Here is a 25,184-nt window from a genome sequence, read left to right as displayed (position 1 = left end):
ATATTTTTCTGTACCATCCCCTAAAGGGCTATGGCATTAGGGATCAGAATAGTGGCGATCCTATATAAAAGTGCTATTTTAGGTTGATTATTCCATTTATCCTTATCCCCCTAGGGCAGGGGAAAGTGGCAAGTGGAAAGAAGCCAACAGTGAGAACGAAGTAATGAACCTAATGGTTTTCTCCTCCTCCTAAATAGCCTATTGTCCGTCGCTGGCCTGGATGTGCAGTGCACCACCTATCATCTTGTAGAGAAATCGTTAAGGCATGAGGAGTTCTCAATGTCTGAATTCTCCTCTACCTTGTAGTGGACTAATCCTCCACTCCTCTTCCTTGTAGGAGCACTCAGCCACCTCAGGGTGGGACCAAGGCAGACCTCTTCCGGGACCTCACGCCTGAAGAATTCTCCATGGTAAGAAACATTAACCAATACCTATACTGACTTAGCCAGGTCTTTGCGCAACAGGATCATCTACTAGCTCCTGATGACTGGTGTCATGCACTGAAGCTTCAGCAAGAGACCGGTGGATAGTTCCCTCCAGCTATGCTCTGGGGGCATAACACAGTTAACTGCATGCACTCAGAACAGACGAGGCAGGGAATTAGCCTGAACAGTGGTGAAAACTGCAGAGGTACGCATCAGAGGGTAGTCAGTCTTGCATTATGTGTACAAGTCATCCGTTCCCTACTGTTCACTGGGAAACAGACTGACATTTCATGCAAGCATACAAGAATACTGCTAAAATAGTCTTAACATTGAAATGTTAAGACTATCTGTGCAGGCCCTTCTCAGACCTGCACAGATAATGAGGCGAGAGAAGAAGATCGAGAGTACAAAATGTAGAAAGTGAACTCTGTAGGCAGCAGACAAATTAAAAACTAACCAAGAATAAAGCACACAGACCCACTCAACCAAACCCATCCCCGCAATTCAGGAGCTCTGAATTACGTGTGTATGTTTTGGCAGACTTCAGCCTGTAAACTGAAGCTTGCCAAAGAGGAGGTGCCATTCTACCCTAGGTAGTACCTACTCTCCGAAGAACTTCTGCTAACAGCCATGAAGAAGGTGGTTTATTTATGGCTAACTGTGCCTAGGTTGGGGCTACCCGAGTAAGGGTGTCCCTACCTGACTGTTGCCTCTTCAAGGAACAGCTGTCCACTGCACAGCCAGCAGGTCCTAGGCTTCTGAAGCAGACTCTGGCTGATACGTCTCCCTCATCCCGGAGTCGGGAAGGGGAAGTCACTCATTGCTTTTCCTCTGGTGAATAGTCTGGTGCGGTTTCACCCCATAGTATGGTTTCAAAGCAGGGTACCTGACACTTCCTGCAGCAGTAGTGGTGGGAATCCCTCCAGACGAAGTCCCACTACCAGAGCACGATGGAAGGAGGTACTAAGTTCGGTGTCTCCTCAAACCCATTCCGATATGCAGAAAGCTCCATAGAGATAAACTCACAAAAACCACAGCAGAGGTGATAAATTCAGAAGTTGCAGAAGCAAATTCAAGAACCAGAGCAGTGAGGATTAAACTAAAAGTGAAGCAGCCCAAAAGAAAAACACACTGTCCAGAGTGCCTACAAGATGGGGATATAGATGAGAGAAGAGTAAAAGCTATGAGAAGTTTTTTAAAGTGCCATTGTCCTGATTGGAGCCTTTATACCCCATGGTCTCAGTGTCCCCCAATTTGATGAATGAGAAAGGTCAGCCACAATCCCCATGTTCATGCCGATCCAGTCTCCTTAGACCAGCAATGTGTGGTCCATTATCACAGTGCAACAGGAGCGCCATCAGGCAAATAGAAGAGTTCAGCGACTTGATATTCTGAACACCAGAGCCCTGATAAGCAACCTTTGGGTACAAGACTATATAGTTAATATATTCCACCTAAAGCTGGAATTAAGCTGCTTTTCAATCTTGTGGTTAAACCTATGGAACAAGTCATCCACCATAATGGGGACAGTGAGGCCTACAGAGTTTACTACAATAAACTAGATAGTATAATAGAATAATACCGGCCTTGCTGCTAGATCTTTATATTAAATTAGTTATCCCAGGATTGGCTAGTACAAGGACTATTTAATGTGACAATTGGGAGTTTATCTGAAATCACATGAACCAGTCCAAGTTGTGTAGTATAGGAACTTGTTTTAAGAATTAAGGGGAAAAAATGTTGGTTAAATGTCATGCACTACTGAAGTAGTACTAGCACTGTTCTGTTGGTAAATATGGACACTGCAACGTAAAGCTGTCAGTCATTCCACACACATCATTTCCAGGATATATGGCATGTGGATGATTGGGCATAACAGTTAAAACCTTCACATTTCTATTATTCTGGACAAGTTTTTGTCTCGGGAGTGGGGGAAATTTTAGGTTCAAAATATCAAATTGGCAACTTAAAAAGTGATTCTTTTGGGTTTTTTTTAAACTTTTTATCAGAAACATCTTTTATTCAGTAAAAAGAGGGCATTACAGAATATCGAGAGGTTAATCAAAAATAGATAACACGTGTTTACAAACAGCAGAACGCAGGAACACTCATAACTTTTTGTATTCGGAAGACAACTGTATATTCATCTAGTATTGTAAAGATGTTGTTTTTAATATCTTAGAATTGTGGTGTATAGAGGGGGGGTTGTGATGGGTGGGAGGGGGACATGTAGGGAGGGGAGGGAAATTAAGGATTCACGCATCAAATGAAAGAGAAATATACTTGCTTAGAGAGATTCTTTTGGTTTTTGATGGTGTTCTATGTCAACTTTTTTATTGGACAATTTGACTAAAAATAGTGCAGGAAGTATAAATCTGAACTGGGTGGTTTTTTTTTTTCAAAAGGAGAGGAGGTTTATTACAAAAAAACAAATCTGTTACCTCGGTCTTCCACTTCCGATAGCATCAGTATCAAGTAATTCAGTGGTAGAAAGTTAATATACAGCGGAGAGCGGTCAGTTACTGATTGACGAATAACCTGCATAAGAAATAAAGTGTTAAGGATTGCTGTAGGGATTGTCCATATCCGATTTATGGCATTACACTGGATGCGCACATAAAAATGAATGTCCATATACGCACCTCCCTTTTGTTAAGCCTAAAGAGCAGTTTTTTCACGTACTTCATAGCAATAAAATTATTGCTGATGGCATGATCCCACAAGTGATGGACCTTTTCACAAATGTTCTGGATAACAGAAAAATAATGAAAAATGTGTCAATGTTCTTTTGCATCCTGTGTATGAGAGGGTCCACTCAACACTTTCATTGAAGGATTTCCTGACATTAAGTAGGTTTATATGATAAATCAGGATATCCTGGAGCCTTATGTCACAGACTCTACACTCTGGCACCAACTCATGGAAAATAAAAATACATAAGTGGCCTACACTGCATATAAACAATCTACACTATTTGTGTAACAAAATAAAACACAAGCTTCACACAACATATGAGATACATGTATTATAGTTATAGAGGTTTAATAAAAGGGTTACTGCACTTAATTTTTTTTTCAACCAATTAGACCTCTCGTTGGAGACAAAGAAATAAGAGTATATAGTTTCTGTTCACATGTACAGTAATAAATATGCATGAGAATATTAGAATCGGTCTACTCTGCTTCTAATAGGAAAACTTAGGTTTCCAGATTTCACTCAGTATAACCCTAATAGGCCATCAAATGATTTTGAGTTTTAATCTTATATAGTTTGATTTAGAATGGTTTGAAAATGTCAAAATTATGCAAATTTTTGCACTTTTAAGCATACAAAAACCTAATTTTCTCAGGCCAGCATTGAGATATTTCAATAAAACTAAACACACTGACTGATTTTGAAATTATAGCTTCTTCAAAACTACAGATTCATAAATTTTAAAATTTAAGAAAAAAACAAAACAAAAAAACCCTTAATTTATTACAAGATATTTTTTTCTCAAATTCTTTATTTTGCATGGTCAAAAGTAAAGAGCCATACATTGGTTTAACAGAACATTTAAGGGTGCATTATATTAGAAAAGTTAAGTTTTTTTTCTCTAGTCACTTTTAAATAAATAAAAAATCTTTAGTTAATATATTATCGCACCATCATATTATTCAGCGCTGTACAGAGAATATTTTATTAAATCACCTTCTCACAATAAATCTTACCATCATACAGTCATTCCACCGCTTATCCTCCCCCTTCCTGGGCTCAAAACCTTTCCCCCTCCTCAGTGGTTATCATCCCCACCTCCTCTGCTACCCGGTTCTCCCTCCTCCTACCCTCGCCCGGCCCCTTACCTGTAAAAAACAAACCCCCGTTGACCAGAGCCGTAACTTAGAATTCTAGTGCCCTGGGCGAGAAAGACAAATGCCGCCCCCCTAGCCATCAATTTTAACCAAATTAACCTAAAATATTCCTAAATTGCGCCCCCCCTTCATCGTTGCGCCCTGGGCGGTCGCCACTATCGCACAGCCCTAGTTACGGCCCTGCCCTTGACTATCCCACTATGTCTGCCAATGTGTAGCTAATTAATTTTATGATATTTTCACCGAATGATTGTTCCACCTTGAATAAAATTAAGTTTAATGTGGAAATGAATTGTGTGTTTATTATAATATATATATCTATCCCTCTCTATCTCTATCAGTTTATTCACATTATAATTTCCTATGGGAATCCATAGACCGCACCACAATCAAAACAAGCGTAACACTGTGGTTAAGACTCTTTCCTTAATTGGAAGTAGCCATATTACTTTATACACCTAAACACTGCTATTAAATTGCTTTCAGCAGTAACACACGTAGAAATGTTGTTAAATATCTTACACAGAGGATACCTCACACCCAACTCCAAACATATTCGAGTTCTTTCGGATCTCCAACTATCCTATTATAAGGAGCTTATGGATCTGTGTGCAGCAATTTGCTACAAAGAATTTGGTAAATTATCTGCCATTACACCTCATTGGGTAATCTTAGGCATTTTACCGTACACCGCGAGTTACAAAACTGACCATGGCAAAGTCAGCAGCAGCCAGAAAAAGCATTCTCGGCATGTGGATCCCTGTTATGAAAACAGACAGGCTGGAGGCATCTCTGCATAATGGGAAGCACACCCACAATTTATTTGAAACTTGAGAAAGCTATAGTAATACATTACTGACACCTTTAAGACAGCAAATACGGAGGTGCTTACACCAGACCATTTGCTATGAAACTTGTGTATTTTTGTAAGACACTTCAATCTATATAGGAATTCTCTTTCATGTTTTTTTGGGAAACCTTGAAATGTTGTTAACTTCTTGAAACCTAGTCCTGTGTTATATCAAATTAAAGACAGTTACATTCTGTACATATTTATTTATTTTTCCAGAAAATTTTGTTTTTGTTTGCTCAGAGATAATGTGCACATTTTTTAAATGTTTAAACACTTATAAATAAAGAAAATCTAGCCATTGAAATATAAATAAATATCATCTTTAACATTTGAGACCTTCTCTTATAGTACTAACTGTATGCAGAGAATAAACGTGAAGAAAGTGGTGAGATAAATTGTATTGCATCACTGGATATGGAATAACCCACGCTGAGAACTGAATTAAGAACCACTACTTTATTTAATGATGGATTTAAATAATAATAATATTATATTATTATTAAGAATACACAAGGACAACCAACATTTAACTGGCACACATCCTTAAATGAATTGTTCTAGTATATTGTACAGCTTGTTGTAATAAGCACTTTATATCAGTACATTTGGTTCAAATATAAGTAAACTTAGATTCAGCTTAGTAAAATATTGCAGACTTATCCTACCTCTGGAAGACGTATAATTATGCTACACTTCAGTTTTTCATTTTTCTCGCTGTCATCCAGCTCTGTAAAATAAGATGTTACTGTAAGGTTGTATTGCATGTACCTAAACAATCTTTACTGTGTACCATATAACTACCAATTACATTAGAGCATGGTCACATGACCAGAATAAACCATGACTCCCTGTCAGAGGGCATTTCAGTATTTTGAAAATTTGCATTCACAACATGGAAAGAAATTTTACCTTTGAGGAGTTTAACAACAAACGTTTCCGTCAATGGCAGCGCTCCATTGTCTATGTAATGGAGTAAATTTCCTAGGGGGAGGCATCGCACAGCTAGAACCAGATGTAGCGTCTGAAAACCTACAGTAACACACATCAGGAGTCCTTTAAAAATATCCACACTATTCCAAGTTTTAGTATTTCCTTTCAAACAATTATATAAACATTTTCCTATAGTTTAATGCTGGCAACAAAGTAGGACAAATTTTGTGTATATTCTGAAATTAACATGTATATCAAATTAAAAGCGCACACACAAAGTGCCTTTCTGCAAAGCAAGTCTGCCAAGCTGTCATTCTGTCTGCCATGTTAGATGAGTAAACCCTTAATGTAGCCATTTGCTGAAGAGGTGTTAGCGCTAGTTTGGACTTATTTCGTTAAGGAGAACACTCCAGGGGCTAGATTTACTAAGCTGCGGGTTTGAAAAAGTGGGGATGTTGCCTATAGCAACCAATCAGATTCTAGCTATCATTTTGTAGAAAGTACTAAATAAATGAAAGCTAGAATCTGATTGGTTGCTATAGGCAACATCCCCACTTTTTCAAACCCGCAGCTTAGTAAATTTAGCCCCAGAGGGTGTTTCATGCAAATATTATTCAGATAAATGATATAGATATATATATATAGATAGATAGATATATCTATCTATCTCATAATGTTGTAAAATGATCTTTGTATAGAGTTACAGAAGCTATTAACCAACAAGGAAAGGTGAATTTTGAGGGGGTTACAACAAGCAAAGAGTAAACCTCATCCTGTGAGGGGGGAATCAGCATGGATGACTTAGATGCAGTATCTAATAAGTAGGTAGTGTTTCATCTATGGTGTAACCTACCAGGAGGTAAAGGCATGCACATTCTGCTTGCAGCTTCTGAAATTCGGCACATGACATGAAATGCAAAATACTCTGAAGACTTTCCACTTCCATCCCTGCATGAAATTTTAAACAGGAATTGGTTACATATTCAAATATATATCTTTACTGCATTGTAGAGAATGAAAACTACTTTGCATTGACAGCACTTAAAGTGAAGGTATACCAATAAATGTAAAATAATTTATTTTGCTAATGGACTATTTGTTTTTACACCAGACTTCTGGTCTAAAACCACAATCCCACATTGTTATTTTTTTTTAAATAGCAAGTTAAATATCTTTAAAACATGCTACATTATTCGTAGCTGCCCTCCTACAAATCATTATCTCATTTTCAAAATCTCTCTGGAGAGCAGACAATTGGGGCTGCCACTCACCCAAATAGACTCAGACCCTCGGTATGCATATGAAGAAGAGGGAAGAGTCCAAAGCCTCTCTGCTCATTAAATCATGTGCCATGACATGGTGCAAAATTGTAAATCAGTAATAGCAGCCTGGAGAAACAAACCAAGATTCTGCTTATAGCCAGCCACAGTGGTTTATGTTTTAAAAACAAACACAAACAGAATACCATTTTATATGCGATTGCCAATTTAAACAATACAAAATTGGGTATGTTGCTGGGCCATATCACAGTAACGTTTAAATGATAACTTCTTGTAGCAGCATTATATTCCAAATAATCACTCCCTACACCCTTCTCCGTAAAAGAACCACATGGTCCTACCTCCACTGCCTCCTGTAATAGTCACTTTTCCTTGACTGACAACTGAGAGAAGGTTGAACGTAAATGGTTAATATAGCTGCTGGGATGACTAACAGCAGACCAGCCATCCCTACTAACTGTGCGATACCTTCAGTTTACTTTAGCACCTTCCCCAGCTGTTCACCAGGGAGAAGTAATGGATCTTTAAAATCACCAGTTTATAGCTGCTGACAAGTGGTTCCAGAATATGGAATACTTGTCATATTAGTGGGTGCAGAGAGACTAGAATTTGGAATATACTGCTCTAAAGTGAAGTTCCTCTTCACAGTTGCAGTGGGTAATCTTGAAGGAGATCTACATTCAATCATATTTTAGATTTGTACTTCCCAAAAATAGCATTATTGCCAGACACCCATTTCCCCACTGTTTGGGAAATAGCCCCCACTCTTCCTCATTCTTCTTCCAGAATCTCCCCTTCATCAGTTCTGTAGACCTTGGGACCTGAATGGCAATAAGTGATGCTCTTTATTATATTGGATTGGACAAGCCAGCATAGGTGGTGCTAGTGGGAGCTTGATTAGTAAAATATCTTTAATGGCCAACCATATAATAAAGTCTTGCTCTTTGAAAGCACCAGGGCCCACTCAGACTATTAGGTGTCACAAAAACATGGGTACTAGAGAAAGAAAACAGGCACAATCATCATACTTACAAACATAAAACACCCGGATCCAACGCATGTTTTCTCCAAACAACCTCCAATATCTGACACACCAGGTCCAACTATGGTGGAAAAATATGCCAATCAATATTATGAGATTTTAGTACTCCTATATAGTACATATGACATTTTTGTCAACTTTCTTGCCTAGCGTGACACTTGGTGGCTGATTATATCTGTTCATGTATTATCCTAAAAGAATTATGCAAGGGAAACTTCCATTTAATACAAAATAAAAATTACAAATGTCATACCGAATATAAAAAAAAACCTGGTACTTATTACATGCATTAAACTGTACTGCTAGGCTCCAGATCAGTGCATATAGTTACACTTTGTACATGTATATAGAACTAGCAGTAGCACACAAAATTAATATGCGACATGAACAAACCTGAAGATCACTCATTATATGGACACTACTAATACTTTGTCACGTGTACTTGCTCAAACCTATGCATTTACCTGAAAACATTCAGTAATTTCAGTTTTAGAAACAAAATGACCTTTACATAGGGATCGGTGGTGCCGCTTTATAAGCTGGCCCAATTCACTTGTACAAATAAAGGAGTTGATGTCTCTACAGCTAAATGTATATAAAGAATGAGTGTCCAGTTATTAGGTACATTTGCCCTGCCTTTCACAGCTCAAGCAATGATAGCATCATAAGGGGTGAGGGGAGCAGAAAGTGGAGGTAAATATCTCTTAAGTTCTGGGTGTTATATACAGTAGATATTTTAAAGCATGTCCAATGTGGTAGTTTATTGCTGAGGAGGAATGGAAGGTTTACTTTAACTTGTTGAAGACCGCTAATTTTTGTATCCTATGTTGGTAACATCATGATAGATGTGCTCCTTATATTAAAGGAGCAAAAAGTTGCAGTGGTTTAGTTACTACACATAACATCACTGTCATTGAAAATACTTTCTTAGCCTGAATCAACACTGGGTATTTAAAAAGTAGGAGATAATTCTGTCTGAAGAGAATGGAAACCAGTATAACATTTCTCAAGAAAGCATTGCAAAAAAAAAACAAAAAAAACGACAACTGTTATATACATATAAATACACATAGATTATGGATGCCTCAAGAGGTCTATGAAGAATGTGAGTTATATGCTTACTGGTTCTTTAGCCATTTACCTGTTTAGAGACAAAATCCAGAACAATCTTGTCAATCTTGTTTTTACTGACATGATGCAGATGCTGTGATAAATGATCTTTTAATTTTACCATCATCTGTAATGGAAAATTAACTGCTTTAACTATATTTCTTTAGAAAATTTATTGACATTCTGCACACACTGCCATACATAATGTGCACATCAACTAGCACTACAAGAACGTTACACGTCACAAAGCAACTGAAACCATATTAAAAAAAGTTTATCTCCTATATTGTAAATTGTTTTCTTTATTGTACATCTGTGGTCAAAGTAGAAATTTAGAAATGGCTGTATGGAAAATGTAATGTAAATGTATTACAATCACAACAGAAGGAGAAGTGGCAGTATGGCATATCACATTATGTACAGTCATGGCCGAAAGTTTTGAGAATTACATAATTATTGGTTTTCACAAAGTTTGCTGCTTCTTTTTGTCAGATGTTGCTATGGTATACTGAAGTAATATTACAAGCATTTCATAAGTGTCAAAGGCTTTTATTGACAATTACATTAAGTTTATGCAGAGTCAATATTTGCAGTGTTGACCCTTCTTTTTGAAGGCCTCTACAATTTGCCCTGGTATGCCGTTCTGGGCCACATACTGACTGATGGCCACCCATTCTTGCCTAATCAATGTTTGGCGTTTGTCAGAATTTGTTGGTTTTTGTTTGTCGACCTGCATCTTGAGGATTGACCACAAGTTCAAAAGTTTATTCATGGCTGTGTTCTTAGGCAGAATTCTGAGTGAGCCCACTCCCTTGGCTGAGAAGCGACCCCACACATGAACGGTCTTAGGATGATTTACTGTTGACATGACACAGGATTGATGGTAGCGCTCACCTTTCCTTCTCCGGACAAGCGTTTTTCCAGATGCCTCAAACAATCTGAAAGGGGATTAATCATAGAAAATGACTTTACCCCAGTCCTCAGCAGTCCAATCCATGTACCTTTTGCAGAATATCAGTCTGTCCCCGATGTTTTTCCTGGAGAGAAGTGGCTTCTTTGCTGGCCTTCTTGACACCAGGCCATCCTCCAAAAGTCTTCGCCTCACTGTGAGTGCAGGTGCACTCACACTTCCCTGTTGCCATTCCTGAGCAAGCTCTGCACTGCTGGGAGTGGACTCACTCACAATTTTGCCAAAGAACACAGCCATGAATACAGAATGGTACCAAAATATCCTTCAACAGCAACTTCTCCCAACCATCCAAGCACAGTTTGGTGACTAACAATACTCGGGGATCAAAAAACTCAAATTTTGGGTCCATGGCCAAGAACCTCCCCAGACCTTAATCCCATTGAGAACTTGTGTTCAATCGTCAAGAGATGGGTGGACAAATAAAAACCCACAAATTCTGACAAACTCCAAGCATTGATTAGGTAAGAATGGGCGGCAATCAATATGTGGAAGTTGATTGACAGCATGCCAGTTGACTGTTAAATTTCATCCCTGCTGGATATTCCACAAACTGTCTTATTGTAAACGCAGCATCCTATCACAGTACCACGCTTGAAGTCCCTGAGCTCTTTAGGACAACCCATTTTGCATTACAAATGTTTGCAAATGGAGATTGCATGGCTATGCGCTTGAATCACACCCATTGCCAGAGGTGTATAAAATCAAACACCCCAATTCAATAATTAACAGGTATGGTCAAATACTTTTGTCCATATAATTATATATAAATATATACACATGTGTGTGTGTGTTTCATACTGTAAAATCAGATTTTTAAAACTTCAACAAAAAAAAAACAAAAAAACAAAAAACAACGTGTAAGGAATTCTGTATCTGGTACATTATTCTATGTCAGATCAGAGTTCTGTGATCAGATAGCCCTGCCTTCCACTGCCATCCCTGCGTGTGGAAGGGAATGTTTATATCGTATATGCAGCTTAGTTCATAAACTAAATACTTGCGCCAAGCCACGTCCCACATATCATCACAGGGGCCTTCATCGGGTGTATAGCTTTTGGCTGTAAGTTTAAATAGAAAAACAAACCTCTCTTCAACTTATCAAAGAAGAGAGTGGGAATGGTCATCTGCTCCAAAAGAAACCAAGTTTCTATTAACCAAAAGAATGAAGCTGTGAGGGGACTTTCTACACCAGTGACTCACAACATGCTGTAGAACCCAGGCACATATACTGTCCAAACATTCCAGGTCCCTCTGTATCTGTCCTAACGGTGAAGGGTAATGTGTTACCACACAGAGTGGGTGGAGGGGAACATGTCAAATGTGTTATATGATCAAAATTGTAATACATACACAAAAGTGTAGATATAACTGAAAATAATTTCAGAAATGGATTGAACAGTCATGTGACTGGCTAAGATAGAGTGTGTAATAGAGATAGATAGAGATATAGATATAGATCTATACATACATACACACAAACACATATACATATACATATACATACACACACACACACACATACACAAATTTATGTGGGATCTTTTATTTAGGACTTCTGTAAAATATTATTTTTTTTCAAGGGGATTAGTGACATCTAGTGTGCTTTCCAGGAAATGCATTTATATATTAGATTAGATAATATATACTGTGTAATTATTTAATTTGGTTTTCCATTTTTATACAGCTACCTTAGGGACCTTCCTAACTGGCATTCAAATGCTGTGTCTTTTTAATGCAAGTGCAAATCTTGAAAGAGTACATGTATCACTATGGGAGCACATTGTGTAAACACCCAGTAGGGGGTTCATGAGCAGTGACACCAGTGTAGTGCTGTATTTTTCCATACACTCCAGGTACACTACATGTAGAAAATAACAATGAAATAAATGGTCCATTAACATGAATGGAGCTTCACATTATTGTTAATTATTTTTTACCAAATCAAGAGAGATTCAATTAAATGAAAGATGTTGCTTGGATAACAATTTCCTTCAGATTAAACATTATTATCCCTTTGCATATTGACTAAGCAATGAGAGTGAATGAGAGTTTTTCGAAGTCCCAATATTTCTCATTACCCTGGTCCCCACAGCTGTGAATATCTGCAAGTGAACCACATGGGCATATGCACATTTATATGCATGATCACGTGTGGTTTGCAATTGTATGTTCTGCTGGAAGTATTTGTGTTATTACTCTGAAAAAATATATGCTCCAATATTTTTTACAAAGATACCTTAACTTCCATTAACAAATATCCATATGGTTATTTTTTTGCAACATACCAGACCCATAAGATCTTTCTGTTCATAGTCCTCTTCCTGGTTTAACGGCACTGTTCTTTCATCTGGAGAAGGCAACAATGATCTATAAAGTGGACATCTTGCGCCATAATAAACGTCCAGGTTATCATAACACCACTTTCTCAGTGCAGCAATAACTGCACCCTGCAGAGTAGACAATCTGTATAGCACCTATGAGGCTGTGTACTTGGTCTCGCTTGCACACACCAGTAGTGGTACAGACTATTTTCCAATAAGTCATAACCTTGATTATGACTGCCATTGATTGCAGTTAGTGCAAAAATGTTGAGGTGTTGCTGCTGTATAATGGAATGTGCTGGTCACGAAAAGTAGCCAGCTCACACAAATCTTGTACTAACTAATTAAGAGATTGAACAAAATAGTGCTAATCTTGCATTTCAATATGTCATCAGAGACAAGCGGGTAGATATACTAAAGTGCAGGTTTAAAAAAAGTGGAGATGTTGCCAATAGCAACCAATCAGATTCTAGCTGTCATTTTGTAGAATGTGCTAAATAAATGACAGCTAGAATCTGATTGGTTGCTATAGGCAACATCTCCACTTTTCTAAAAACGCAGTTTAGTAAATATACCCCGAGGGTTGTACAATTGTGATTTATATTCTAATATATGCCCTGTTACTTCTTGGTCCATAATTTAACAGTGAGATTGGCCCTCTATGCAAGAACTTGTAGAAAGAGGAATTTAGCAGTTTCACCAGTATAAATAAATTACAGTACAGTAACAGTTCTTCAATTTCATTGCTGTATTATTCTATAATCACAAAATATATTGCTGTATTTATTTAAAGATATGACATGTAAACAAGTAAAGGAGATCTAAGCAACTCTGCAGTAGCAGTGTACACTGCTGCTAACTGGGCAGTTTATTTATTCAAATCAGTGACATGGGATGTGGGACATACTTTCACAAAAATATGGACCTTGCAGAGAGCAACTTATAAATAGCTTTCAGGCTAGAGGTTAGACCAAACAGATTGTCATTCTCTTAAACTGTATTGGGATATATGCAGTTTCTCATTTGGACAACCAATTTTTGTCTTTTTTTATTTCCCCTCATGGCAAATTTGTGCCATTTTTCCCAAAAGGTTTATTTCTTATCTTAAACTTATGAACAATCTTGGTTTCACCATTTACCATTTCTCCTTGTGCCCATGTTTAAAAGAACCCTGAAATTAAAAGAAAAATAAAGCAGTTTTAGGTAAAATGTGGCATATTAAAAAAAAAACCATAATTACAGTTAATGTTCTGTGATTCTCTCAAAAGAACTAAAAATTGCCCAATTTTTTATAGACTAACTCAAAAGCAACTTCATAAGATAAACATAACTAGTAATTGAAAAACTACAATGAGAACATGTAAAGCTCTTCAAGTCATTTGGTAGTAATGCCCACATATCATATCATTTGGAAAGAAATCTTAAAACATATAAAAGTCGTCACTTTTAATATAGTCTATGTTATTTATGACAGAAGGTTTGGTCGAAAAGATAATGACCAGGGCTATGCTAGCGCCGAGGCTATCGAGGGCCATGGCCCGCAAGGCCAAAAAGGAGAGAGCCGCTATTACGTCTACTTCCTCACTCCTGATATTCCCCAGCACTTGGTGAAAAAGGGGAAAAAGAGGGAACACATACCCCAAATTGAAGGTCTTGTTAGGCATATATACCTTCTACTTACAGGTCCTTGTGACAAAAAAAGAACAGCTTTAGCTAGGTATTATGATATGTTGCCATTGGGTATATCTGTAGGTAGCCAAACTTCTTTGTAAGCATGTCGGCTACATGGAGTTCCAGACAGCTCTCACTTCTAGGATGTTTATATGGACATTCTGTTGGTCTGGTCATCAAAAACCTAGAACCATTTGTGTGCGAATGTGTGGACCTGTAAAGCTGAAATCTGTAGTCAATACTTCTCATTCTGGGTCAGTGACAGTCACTCCCTCATCTCTGTGTTGGATTCTGCCACCATTCAAATAATTGTATCACCTCCCTGGTGACTTTGATCTTCTGATCTAAATCTACTTGACTGTGAATCTACTTCACCGTCAAATAGATGTTGTCTAGGTATGGGCAAACTGCAATCCCTCGTTTTCTTAATGCTGCCATCAACACTACCAGAACTTTAGTGAATGTCCTTGGTAATGTGGAGAGGACATGCAGTATCCATAGATAGACATATTTGTCTCCAAAGAGTAATAAACTTTCATAAGGAAGTTTAGTTAGTCTGTGTTCTTACACTATGGATCTGGTGTCCAAAGTCTTCCGGCTACTACTGTATTTTCCACAGTTCTAGCTGCAAAGATGCATTACATAGTCAATCAAACCCTTTTCTCATGATATCCATTTTTCTGAGTAGATACCCAGGAAAAAAATCAGACAGTATCTTTATATGAAGTATCCATCAATATGCTTAGTGCTCTGGGAACCGAGGCCATTGCTAATCCTGCTTTAATTGTTGTTAATCCTCTAATGATATGGTAATAAACTGGCCACAGAGACATCTACTTTAGGAATTACAACCCATTTAGAGGCTCCCTCATCTTGAAAAGGACATATACAATCTAATGTTTTAGGATTAGACTGCCGCCTGTCCAATTGTTCCCATTCTTTATAAATAGGGTCGTTAATCCTTTTATGCACTAAGAAGATCCTGTATAATCTTTGACTGTACTCAAGAAAAAAAAACTTTGGCTATACAAGATGTAACACTCGCACAGTTTCAAATAAATGTTTAAAATAGGACATCTACAGTTTGCAAATTAAAGGGCCGTGACTTTTCTATTATTTCCCCTTCATCACTTTCAGATGATTAATTATATTCATGTAAGGACTCCTCTATGGGGTTTATCTACTAACCTGTGGGTTTGAAAAAGTGGAGATGTTGCCTATAGCAACCAATCAGATTCTAGTTATCATTTAGTACATTCTACAAAATTATAGCTAGAATCTGATTGGTTGCTATAGGCAACATCTCCACTTTTTCAAAGCCACAGTTTAGTAAATATACCCCTATGTCTTAACTAGAGGGTCCTAGCAGATCAGTTTCTAGATATATTTGCCCCTTTTTGTTCCTTGATGAGCATAGAGATCTTCCTTAGCTGCAAAGGCTTTCATCAACCACTTTATAAGACCTTTAAATTGCTCAGGAGGCTGGTCAATATTTTCACTGGGCTCTGGTATACAATTACTGCACAGACTGCCTCTCAATTCCCAACTAGTTTCTTATCACACAATCTACTGGGGGGGGTTTCCTAGTCTTTATTTTCTCCTACAGGCTCTGAAAAGGGTACTGGGGAGGGAAAGAATTACTACCTGCATTAATAGAAACAAATGAACCCTTTTCTGGGGCTTAACTTGAGCTTGTCTGCTTCTTTAGGCAGGCTCTGGGTCTATTATGTACAACACTTGTGCAGGAAGTGGTTGTAATACTCATAGTAAATAACCGGCTGTGCAACTCCATGCTGTGGTGTGTATGCCAGGTAACCCGGAAGCGTGTGGCTGACCAGCTACTACAGACGGTACACTGGATCTCCCCTTAGGGAGACTCGGCATGCCCATGCATCTGCTGACTCTGAACGAGAATACTTAGGCCGGGGGCCACCCCCGTCTCAGCTAGCATTTCAACATTGGCGTGACACCAAGACATTTTGTTATCCATCCCAGAAAAAACAAAGCAAGTTAAGAATAAAATAACAAACCTCTCTACACCAACATCTGCCTTGTTCAGCTGGAGCGACAGGAAGAATAAGACACATGGGGGAAGGAGGAAAACCTCTTTAAAAACATAATGACTAGTATAAAAATAGAGCAAAGCTGCATTTAGAATGAATCATGCTGCTTTCCAATTATTGGATTTCACCAGTCCTGTAGCGGAATTCAATGCCACAAAATGTAGAGGCTAATTCAACCCCAAACTGCAAATTTAACTTTAGGTGGAATTCCAAAACTTGGACATTAATGCAGATTATCCCGATTAGACGGCTCTCCAGAAATGCGGCGATGCTTTCTTCGCTCCTGCCAAAAAGCATATAAAAGCCTGACTCAGCAAGAGACAGAACAGCATCCCAGAACAGCAGCAGGAGGGGCGAGTAAGGGGGAGATCGCACTTTGACTATACAATTGGGAAAAGGTCCTGCGCTTGTGATGGATATAAATAAATGTTCACTTGTGAATATGCACAAGATGAAAAGCTAATAATTTCTTACAGTTCATCAAATTGGATACAAGATTTTTTCTTGTTTCCACTTTGATCCCAGCTCTTAATGATTGTTTTTCTTATCTTTAAAATCTCATGTCATTTGACATATATACAAGTTATATCATAGTGCCTAGTAAACTCAAGTTTTCATCACCATGTGACAAGCCTTATTTCTTTCCATCAATGACATGCTACATATGAGGAGAGCAGACACATGAGGAACCCACCAAATTTAACAAATTTTAAGGTTTCGGTGGTTATCCTTCACAATATTCAGCTTTGTGCAACCATTAATGATTTCCATGCATTCAAAGCCTCCCATGTCAGAGATTGTTTGATAACACAAAACAATCACTTTTATCACTCTGACACATTCTATGACAAAATAGAGGATGTACGTATTGCATGGAAAGGAAAACAACTTGAAGGCACAACTCTAGGTATATGTGATAAACAAAATGTTTCAATACCCTCACAAAAATTGGATATGGATTGCTACATATTATACTAATACTAGCGGCTTGCTATCATATGCACTACATTTACTGTTAACATTCAAATTACATTTATACACTTTTATATTTAGATCCATGCACTTGTATTATTAGGTTTATTTTGTGTTTTTATGTTGTAAAAAAAACAAAGACAGTTAATTCTCCTAAAATAAGTAAATACCAGAGTGTTATACCAGAGTGTTATAATATTGCTTTGCCATGTAAACTGTTAAAAAAAGAAAAGAAAAAAGAAATAAAATATTATGAGTCAAATTTAATAAAATACTTCCATTTACACCCTAAAAGAAGGAGATCTTCATATAAGAGTAAGCTGCCAGTAGTCGCTCTCATTCCATTAAGGCACAAAGGAAATTGGAATAACAATTACAAATGCACAAAGGAAGGATTGTATATTCACATATAATCAAGAGGTGCAGACATTTACTTACTTTTTAGCATTCTCGAGTATATTACGCTGATAAACATAACTTCTCTTCTCATTGGTGTCCTGTAATAAGATTAGATATGGAAATAATACACTAAAGGTTTAAAGCAGCCCTAGCTTTTCTAACTAACTCTATAATGAAGTATCTCTTACCACCTGAGAAATAAGTTTACACCAATCCCTTCTCTGCATGTGGCTATTGTAAATAAATCTTTGCTGAGTGTGTTTCATGTATTCCAGCTCACAGTGAAACTTTTCCCAAAATCCTTTAAATGTTCCAATCTGTTCAGAATATAGAAAAGTGATAAATGATATGATAAACAGGATGATGCTACCATTTAGCAGTACTAACATACATTTAAAACTACATGAAGAGACATCATGCCATAACATCATCATTGACTCTGTATATAAAGATGGTAGCTTATCTCACTTTAACTTACTGTTCATATGTGTCAACCATTTTAGGGTGAGGGAGGTTCCCTGTATGGTTATTTGATAAACTTATTGACAGAATGTACTCTATGCACAATTAAAAAAGTGCCCCCTTAATAGAAGAAATACTGGTTATTTGAGGGCCTCATACCCACTAGTGTTTTACTCATTTTAAACATTGGTAAAAACACATTTGATATGTGTTTATATTAGAGTTTCAGAAATCACAGCTTCCCAATGCGTTTTCATGCACTAAACATTAAAAAAATTTAAATAAGCATCTTTCCAAATTACACAACTGCACAAAACATCAGTGAATAGCAAAATGTCAATGGATAGATTAACACTAGAAACAATGGTTTCTACTGTCATACATTTAAAAACTAACAAAACACACACTTTAAAACCACCAGTGGGTAATAAAGGATGTTTACACTGTGGAATTATTGAACACATGATTGATAATGACAAACGCAAATGAATAAAAAAATAATCTATACAAACTGTGTGGCCACTATAGAGATGGGTAATCGGCTTAAGGCTTCAGAAACTGTGGTCATACAGGAATACCAAGGGTAAGGGGCTTACCTTCAGAATAGGCATATCTGTAATGTCTGTTGTACAAATCACACCGTCTATGTCCTTAAAATACATACAAAAAAAACCAGCAGATTTTTTAAATCAAAGTATTTCAAAACAAGGGTAAATACAATATAACATTTAAAACAAAACATTTAGACATGTACATTCAACCATATGTGACATGGAATATTTTTAGTATTGAAAACATTTGATATTTCCTGGCCTCTCTCATTCTTAGAATAGCCATACATGACATCATCCCTATAAACATACCTGCAGTGTGCAGGAGCTAACGGGAGAGTTTCTTTGTTTGGCTTATGCCAGGATTAATTAAAAAGTACATTTTATATATGTATTCCTACTGGTACTTTCTGTAATGTGAAGTGATTGTAAATTACAATATGGCATATGATTTGTACTTTCAGGTCTCTGCTAGATTGTCCCTTGTTCCATTATGCTTGGAGTTTAAACACGTTTGTTGTGGTGATACACGTATAGGCCTAGTAACCACTCTATAAACACAACTGCACATGAATATTCTACTCACAAATATTTTGAGCCAACTATGTTACAAACAGGGTGCTACCAGGGCAGTTAACATAGATGCTCAAACTTGGCACAGAAGAATAAGTGTCATTTATTTAGTCAAATTCTTCTTTTATATAAGATTGTAAATCTTTTCAAATAGTGAAAAATTAAACTACTAACATTGTGTTTAAAAGTCTGTTTGGGTGAATACCTCACAAAGGTATATTTTAGCATACTTGCCAATTTATTTCTTCTCCCTTTTGGGAGATCCCGGTAGGGAGGTGAAAAAAATAGTGAAGGTGAGTGTGGGGGGTGTCGAAAAAGCACGTCACTTTTTTTTTTTTTAATTGAGGCGGCATGGTAGCTTAGTGGTTAGCACTTCTGTCTCACAGCACTGGGGTCAAGAGTCTGATTCCTGACCATGGCCTTATCTGTGTGGAGTTTGTATGTTCTCCCTGTGTTTGGGTGCATTTTTTCCTTACACACTCCAAAACATACTAGTCTAAATTCTAATAAAAACACATACACGTTAATTTTGTCAGCAGCCAATTAACCTAAGTTCCAATGGGGCAGGGACTGATGTGAATGACAAATATATTTTCTGTACAGCATTGTGTGGAATTAGTGGCGCTATATAAAGGATGATGATGAGTTTGGTCAGTCCGGGAGAGTTGACAAGTGACAATCTCTTTCATAATCAGAATTCAAAATAAACTCATACGCATTTCAAGTTCAACTAATTTCCCATAACAAGAAAAATCTGCATGGCGATGACCCAGTCAGCCCAACTCTTTATCATTGCTACTTAAATGCCTTCTTACTACATTCATAGCATTCATGTAGTTAGGACCTTCCTTTTACCACATAGGACATACAGGATTTTGTTCAAAGTCTATCTTAATTATTTAAAAATATCCATAATGTGGCATTTTTAAGCTATGGGCTCGAAATTGAAGTGCTGATGTGATTATTAGCTTTCACGTTGACTTCAACACTTACAACGCCGATTCACCACTAGAAAGCATAAGCTTCAGGGTGCAGAGAGGATAGGGAGCAGCATGTTCATAACTTATCCCCTTAATAGTTTACAGTAACAGAGTATTAATTCTACTTAGCAAAGACAACTTCCATGTATGAAACAAGATTCACAGCGGCACCTCACACACATCTACTTTGCATCTCTTAGTAGTGCTTCATTTTTAATCAGAAAAAAAAACACTTAAAAAATGCTTTTACAATTTTGAAGGTTTTTGGAGCCCCATTGGATGGTTTCTTTCCAGCATTCCTTTCATTTAAATAAAACCCTTGAATGCTTCAATAACACATTGATGCAAATGCACAGTTCAGAAGCGTGAACTCACTGACTTGAAAATTATTACAATAGGCGCAGACACCATGATGTACTGACACCTGAAAATCAATAGATACATTTCCTGTGTTATTTGTCAGTTCTCCCATCTCTCCCCATCTCTGAAATAAAGTTGCAAAGTATTTTTTTCAGATGTTTTTTGTACTCTTTGCCCAAAGAACTGTTTCGCTTATTACTTTCTCCCAGTCCCGGGAACTCTTGCCCTCACTGCATCTATCAGACCCAATAATCTCTGGGTTACGGATACGAATATTGACACAGTCACATATGCAGTAGAGCTTAATATACTTTTTATATTTTGCTATCAAAAGATGACGACTACAATGTGACAGTAGGAATGGTGTAGTTGGAAATTCTTATTTTCTTAATTAAATTTTACTTATTTTATTATTAATTAAAAGCTTTATTTCAGTTTTCAAAACACTGTTAAACATGTAATGCTATAGAATGTAAAATAATACAAATTTATAAGAGTAAAACTAGGGGAAAAGAAATGGGTACGGTGGAATTATGTGTCCGAGCTGCACAAATTGTGTGTAGGAGAACGGAGTACATCAAGATAGATGGGAATTATACAAGTCTGTCTGATGCATATTTAATAATTGAAGAAGTCATCGATACAAGTGATTACCCTATAAATTGAAAGTGCTCATAGCATCCAGTGGTCCAGGACTGCATGGAACATAGACAAAGTATCCTATACTGCTGCCATTAGTCTTTCTATAGCAGCCTTGTTACAGAGCTAAACCTAAATTAAGAAGAAGATTAACCCGTTAGATACCTTAGATAGGTTAAGGAAAGGGGGTGGGGTTAGAGGATACCAGGTATCACATCTAACAATACTTTCCATAGAAGAGTGGATAATTTCACCAAACATGTAAATACACTACGTGTCCAAAAGTATGTGGACACCCAAACATTACATCTACATATGGTTGTTGAACATCGCACTGGTATTAATATTCTTGACAGCCAACAAATCCACCAGAAAGGTAGGAGAGCTTCAAGCATTGTGGTATCAGTAACCATTCTGAAATATATATGCAAACAAGGTGCTTCTATGAACAAATCCCGATTTTCTGTCAAACTTTTCCAAATTTCATGCAAACCAGGAAATTGTACTTCCTGCTTTATATCGAAAGCCAACTAAGGAGAGAAAAAGAAATTTGCATGCTCTGGTTTTAGTAAGAGCAATATCAGTGTAGCTCACCAGAACAAAGCATGTCAGATGTACAGGTTACCACTATGTACTTCCTAAAGTCCAAAACAAGGTCAGGTCTAATTCAAAAGCAAGTTGGCAATATGGGCCACAGAAGTGATTGTATAAGCTTATAAGAGTAAAAGGGATTGAGGCGACATCCCTGGCTCATAAGGCATGGGTATCAGCAGGGGACCTTTGCAAGGCAGCAGTTTGGTTATCAATGTATGCATATTTCAGATATAATCTTCTGGATGTTATAACTTCTGAGGATACTCAGTTTGTAAGAAAGATTCTGCAAACAATTAAATCAATAAAATCACTTTTCTGTGTGTACAATTTGATCACTGTTGACTCCTTTTGCATTGCTACCCTCATGCCCCATATTAATTGCTTGGGTAGATCCCAATAAGTAAAGGCTGCCTTTGAGTCCGATAAGTATAGATCCAAACTATGTTATCTGATAATGTCTTTTTCATGAAGAAATCCATGGGAGCCCCAATTTCAAACCCATGTTTTTTGAAGATAGCATGGGACACAGCTTGGGAAGACACTACATAGATGAGGAACGATAGCAAGAAGCCCTAGATACTATACCCATATGTAAGGGCTGCCACTAAGTTCACCAAGAAAAAGAAAAGATCAGGTAAACTAATTTGCATCTACAGTTTGCTAATATGTCTATTTTCAAACAAATTTACCTTATTCCAAAAAGGCACCGATGTATATGGCAAAAATTTATCCAGATAAATGGTTTCCAAACTCAAGATCCTGTGCAAGGAAGCTATAAAACAATAAATGTGCGTAAAATAAGGGCTGCATAATTATTGTATAAATAAAATATATATATATATATATATATATATATATATATATATATATATATATATATATATATATATATATATATATATATATATATATATATATATATATATATATATAAATGATGAACCAGGAAAGAAGACTTTTCGAATTGTATTTCTCTAGAAAAGGAAAATATATGTTTCCTCCCCCCTAACCACCAGCATTACTCTCCTATGCCCAGCTATAGAGCTGGACATTACAATGAGCAGAAAAAAGAACAAGATCAAGGTATTTTGTGAATTCCAATTAAATAATTTGCTTATATATATATATATATATACATACACTGCCCCCAGAATGAAGGCAACTAATAGCGGTTACAGTACAATTTATTTGAGTAGACAACCCTTTCTCCAATACATAAAGAGGGGCTCTGTGAAGACAGCCCCTTATATATATATTATTTATGTTTAAGCTGGCCTAAGAACTATTTTAAGCATTCCAAACTTAACCTTTTATCTTCTCGATAAGGGTTGTCAAGGCAGACTTTGTAAAAGAATACAGGTCATTGTCGGAGGTCATTGTTAGGGGAAGATTCAATTACCGGCAATGTCCCGTTTGAACTTTTTTTTTTTAATGCAGCTTTGACCCCAGTTTTTTAAACTGCACACAGGTTTCCGTTTCAGTTTCTGTTCATTGAAAATCAGTGTTGTAAACAGAACTACTTTTAGTCAGCCCTATAAAACTTAGATTGTTATACATTTTACAAAATGTAGTACACTAAACTGAATTATATATTCAAAAATATGGAAAATTCAAGAAGAGTGATTACTTGGTTTCACCACACTTGTATTCAGGAATAAAGTAACAGATGTGTAAACTGCATACCAATGATGAACTCCTGTATGGGGTCAAATGTTATGCATGTTGACAGGTTGTCACAGATCCAGTCAATGATCTAGAAGACAAAAAAATAATCACAGGTGTCCAGAAAGTAACATAATTAGTAGTGAAAAGCTCATTATATGTACTCGTTTCTGTTTCCTGGAATTGGCACAAATTACAGTAAAAAGAATAATAGAAAAATACTGCATGACACAAGGAGAGTTTATTCTTTATTTATATGAATAAACCAGTATACAGAAAGTGATGTAGTGATGGTAAATTAAATATTGCATAATATAAAATTATACAATAGAAACATATGCTTTATTACAATAATGTTGTAGAACACAAAAGAAAAAAAGAAAACAGATTCTGATCAGGGAACTCTTGATTACAGACTTTTTATAGACGGAATTAGTTTAACATTTTAAGCTTATTTAATTCATTAAAAACATTTGCAGTCAAAATATTTAAAAACGTGAATGTGTGAAAACTTCTTGGATAACTAAATAAAACGTTTAAAAACTCCACTTTATTAGAATATTTAGAAGTTTAATAACGGAGTAATGAAATAGATAAGACACCAACTATGTGGTTCCAGATGGAATTATAATGAGGTTGATTTATACAGAGTTCCCTGATTATTCAAATTAAATTTTAATCATCAATTTTTCATTATAATGATAGGTAGAAATCTCTTCTATATACTTTTCTAGTGCGGTGATACTACATAACTTTAGAGGGTAAATAACACACTGGTAAGTATGTTTAAATATTTCTGAATTAGCATGGATTTATTCACACATGTATACTATTAAGTTTGTAATTTCCCCTTTAACCACTTGAGGGCAATGTGTCATGAAAAGGGTTTACACAGTATACACAGATACACAATATCTAAATGATTATTCCCAAGTACATTCAAATATCTGCTCAGATGTCAACACATGCACATGGTAGGGTAAGAATTTGGCATAAACATAAAGCCATAGAAGTATCCTGCCTTGTGTCAATGGTGCAGGTTGGTGGTGGTGGTGTAATGGTGTGAGAAATGTTTTCCTTCCACAGTATTGTTCATCCCTTTATGGTCACAGTCTATCAACGCCTATGTCCAGTAGGATAACGTACCATGTAATTTCAAGTTGGTTCCACAAACATGACAATGAGTTCAGTGTACTCCAATGGCCTCCACAGTCACCAGACCCAAGATTTGGCCAACTAAGGAGAGTTTGGACCCTTGGATGGACCTTGCATCAGATAAGCGGTTTTATTTTTAATTGAAGTTACCATTAAAATGATTTTAAATATATAATCCCTGAAGGTGACATTTCAGGCTAAGGAGGTGGTGTGGAGGGGATTGCAACACTGATTCATACACTGTAAACTTTTATGGATTATCACTTTGGTATGGAGCAATTTGTGCACTAGAAATATAAATTTGTCTCCACCAATTCAAAA

The 25,184-nt window shown here is 36.7% G+C and overlaps 1 protein-coding gene across 1 annotated transcript in view; it reads right to left on the bottom strand.

Moving 5' to 3' along the window:
• GSAP (gamma-secretase activating protein) overlaps window positions 1–25,184 on the bottom strand; it is a 70,433-nt gene that overhangs the window by 5,353 nt on the left and 39,896 nt on the right. Inside the window, exons 17-30 of the mRNA XM_075208742.1 lie at window positions 23,730–23,799; window positions 22,736–22,818; window positions 18,946–18,999; window positions 18,076–18,204; window positions 17,927–17,985; window positions 13,922–13,953; window positions 12,747–12,808; window positions 9,523–9,618; window positions 8,372–8,442; window positions 6,913–7,007; window positions 6,039–6,158; window positions 5,795–5,856; window positions 3,068–3,172; window positions 2,867–2,963 (exon numbers count right to left, since the gene is read on the bottom strand). Of these exons, the coding sequence (XP_075064843.1) occupies window positions 2,867–2,963; window positions 3,068–3,172; window positions 5,795–5,856; window positions 6,039–6,158; window positions 6,913–7,007; window positions 8,372–8,442; window positions 9,523–9,618; window positions 12,747–12,808; window positions 13,922–13,953; window positions 17,927–17,985; window positions 18,076–18,204; window positions 18,946–18,999; window positions 22,736–22,818; window positions 23,730–23,799 (1,135 nt within the window). The remainder of the gene's footprint in view (window positions 1–2,866; window positions 2,964–3,067; window positions 3,173–5,794; window positions 5,857–6,038; window positions 6,159–6,912; window positions 7,008–8,371; window positions 8,443–9,522; window positions 9,619–12,746; window positions 12,809–13,921; window positions 13,954–17,926; window positions 17,986–18,075; window positions 18,205–18,945; window positions 19,000–22,735; window positions 22,819–23,729; window positions 23,800–25,184) is intronic.

Source organism: Mixophyes fleayi, chromosome 4, assembly GCF_038048845.1.
Source record: "Mixophyes fleayi isolate aMixFle1 chromosome 4, aMixFle1.hap1, whole genome shotgun sequence".
NCBI classification, from domain to species: Eukaryota; Metazoa; Chordata; class Amphibia; order Anura; family Limnodynastidae; genus Mixophyes; species Mixophyes fleayi.
The sequence above is the reverse complement of the archived record's forward strand: the minus strand, read 5'-3'. Positions and strand labels throughout refer to the sequence as shown.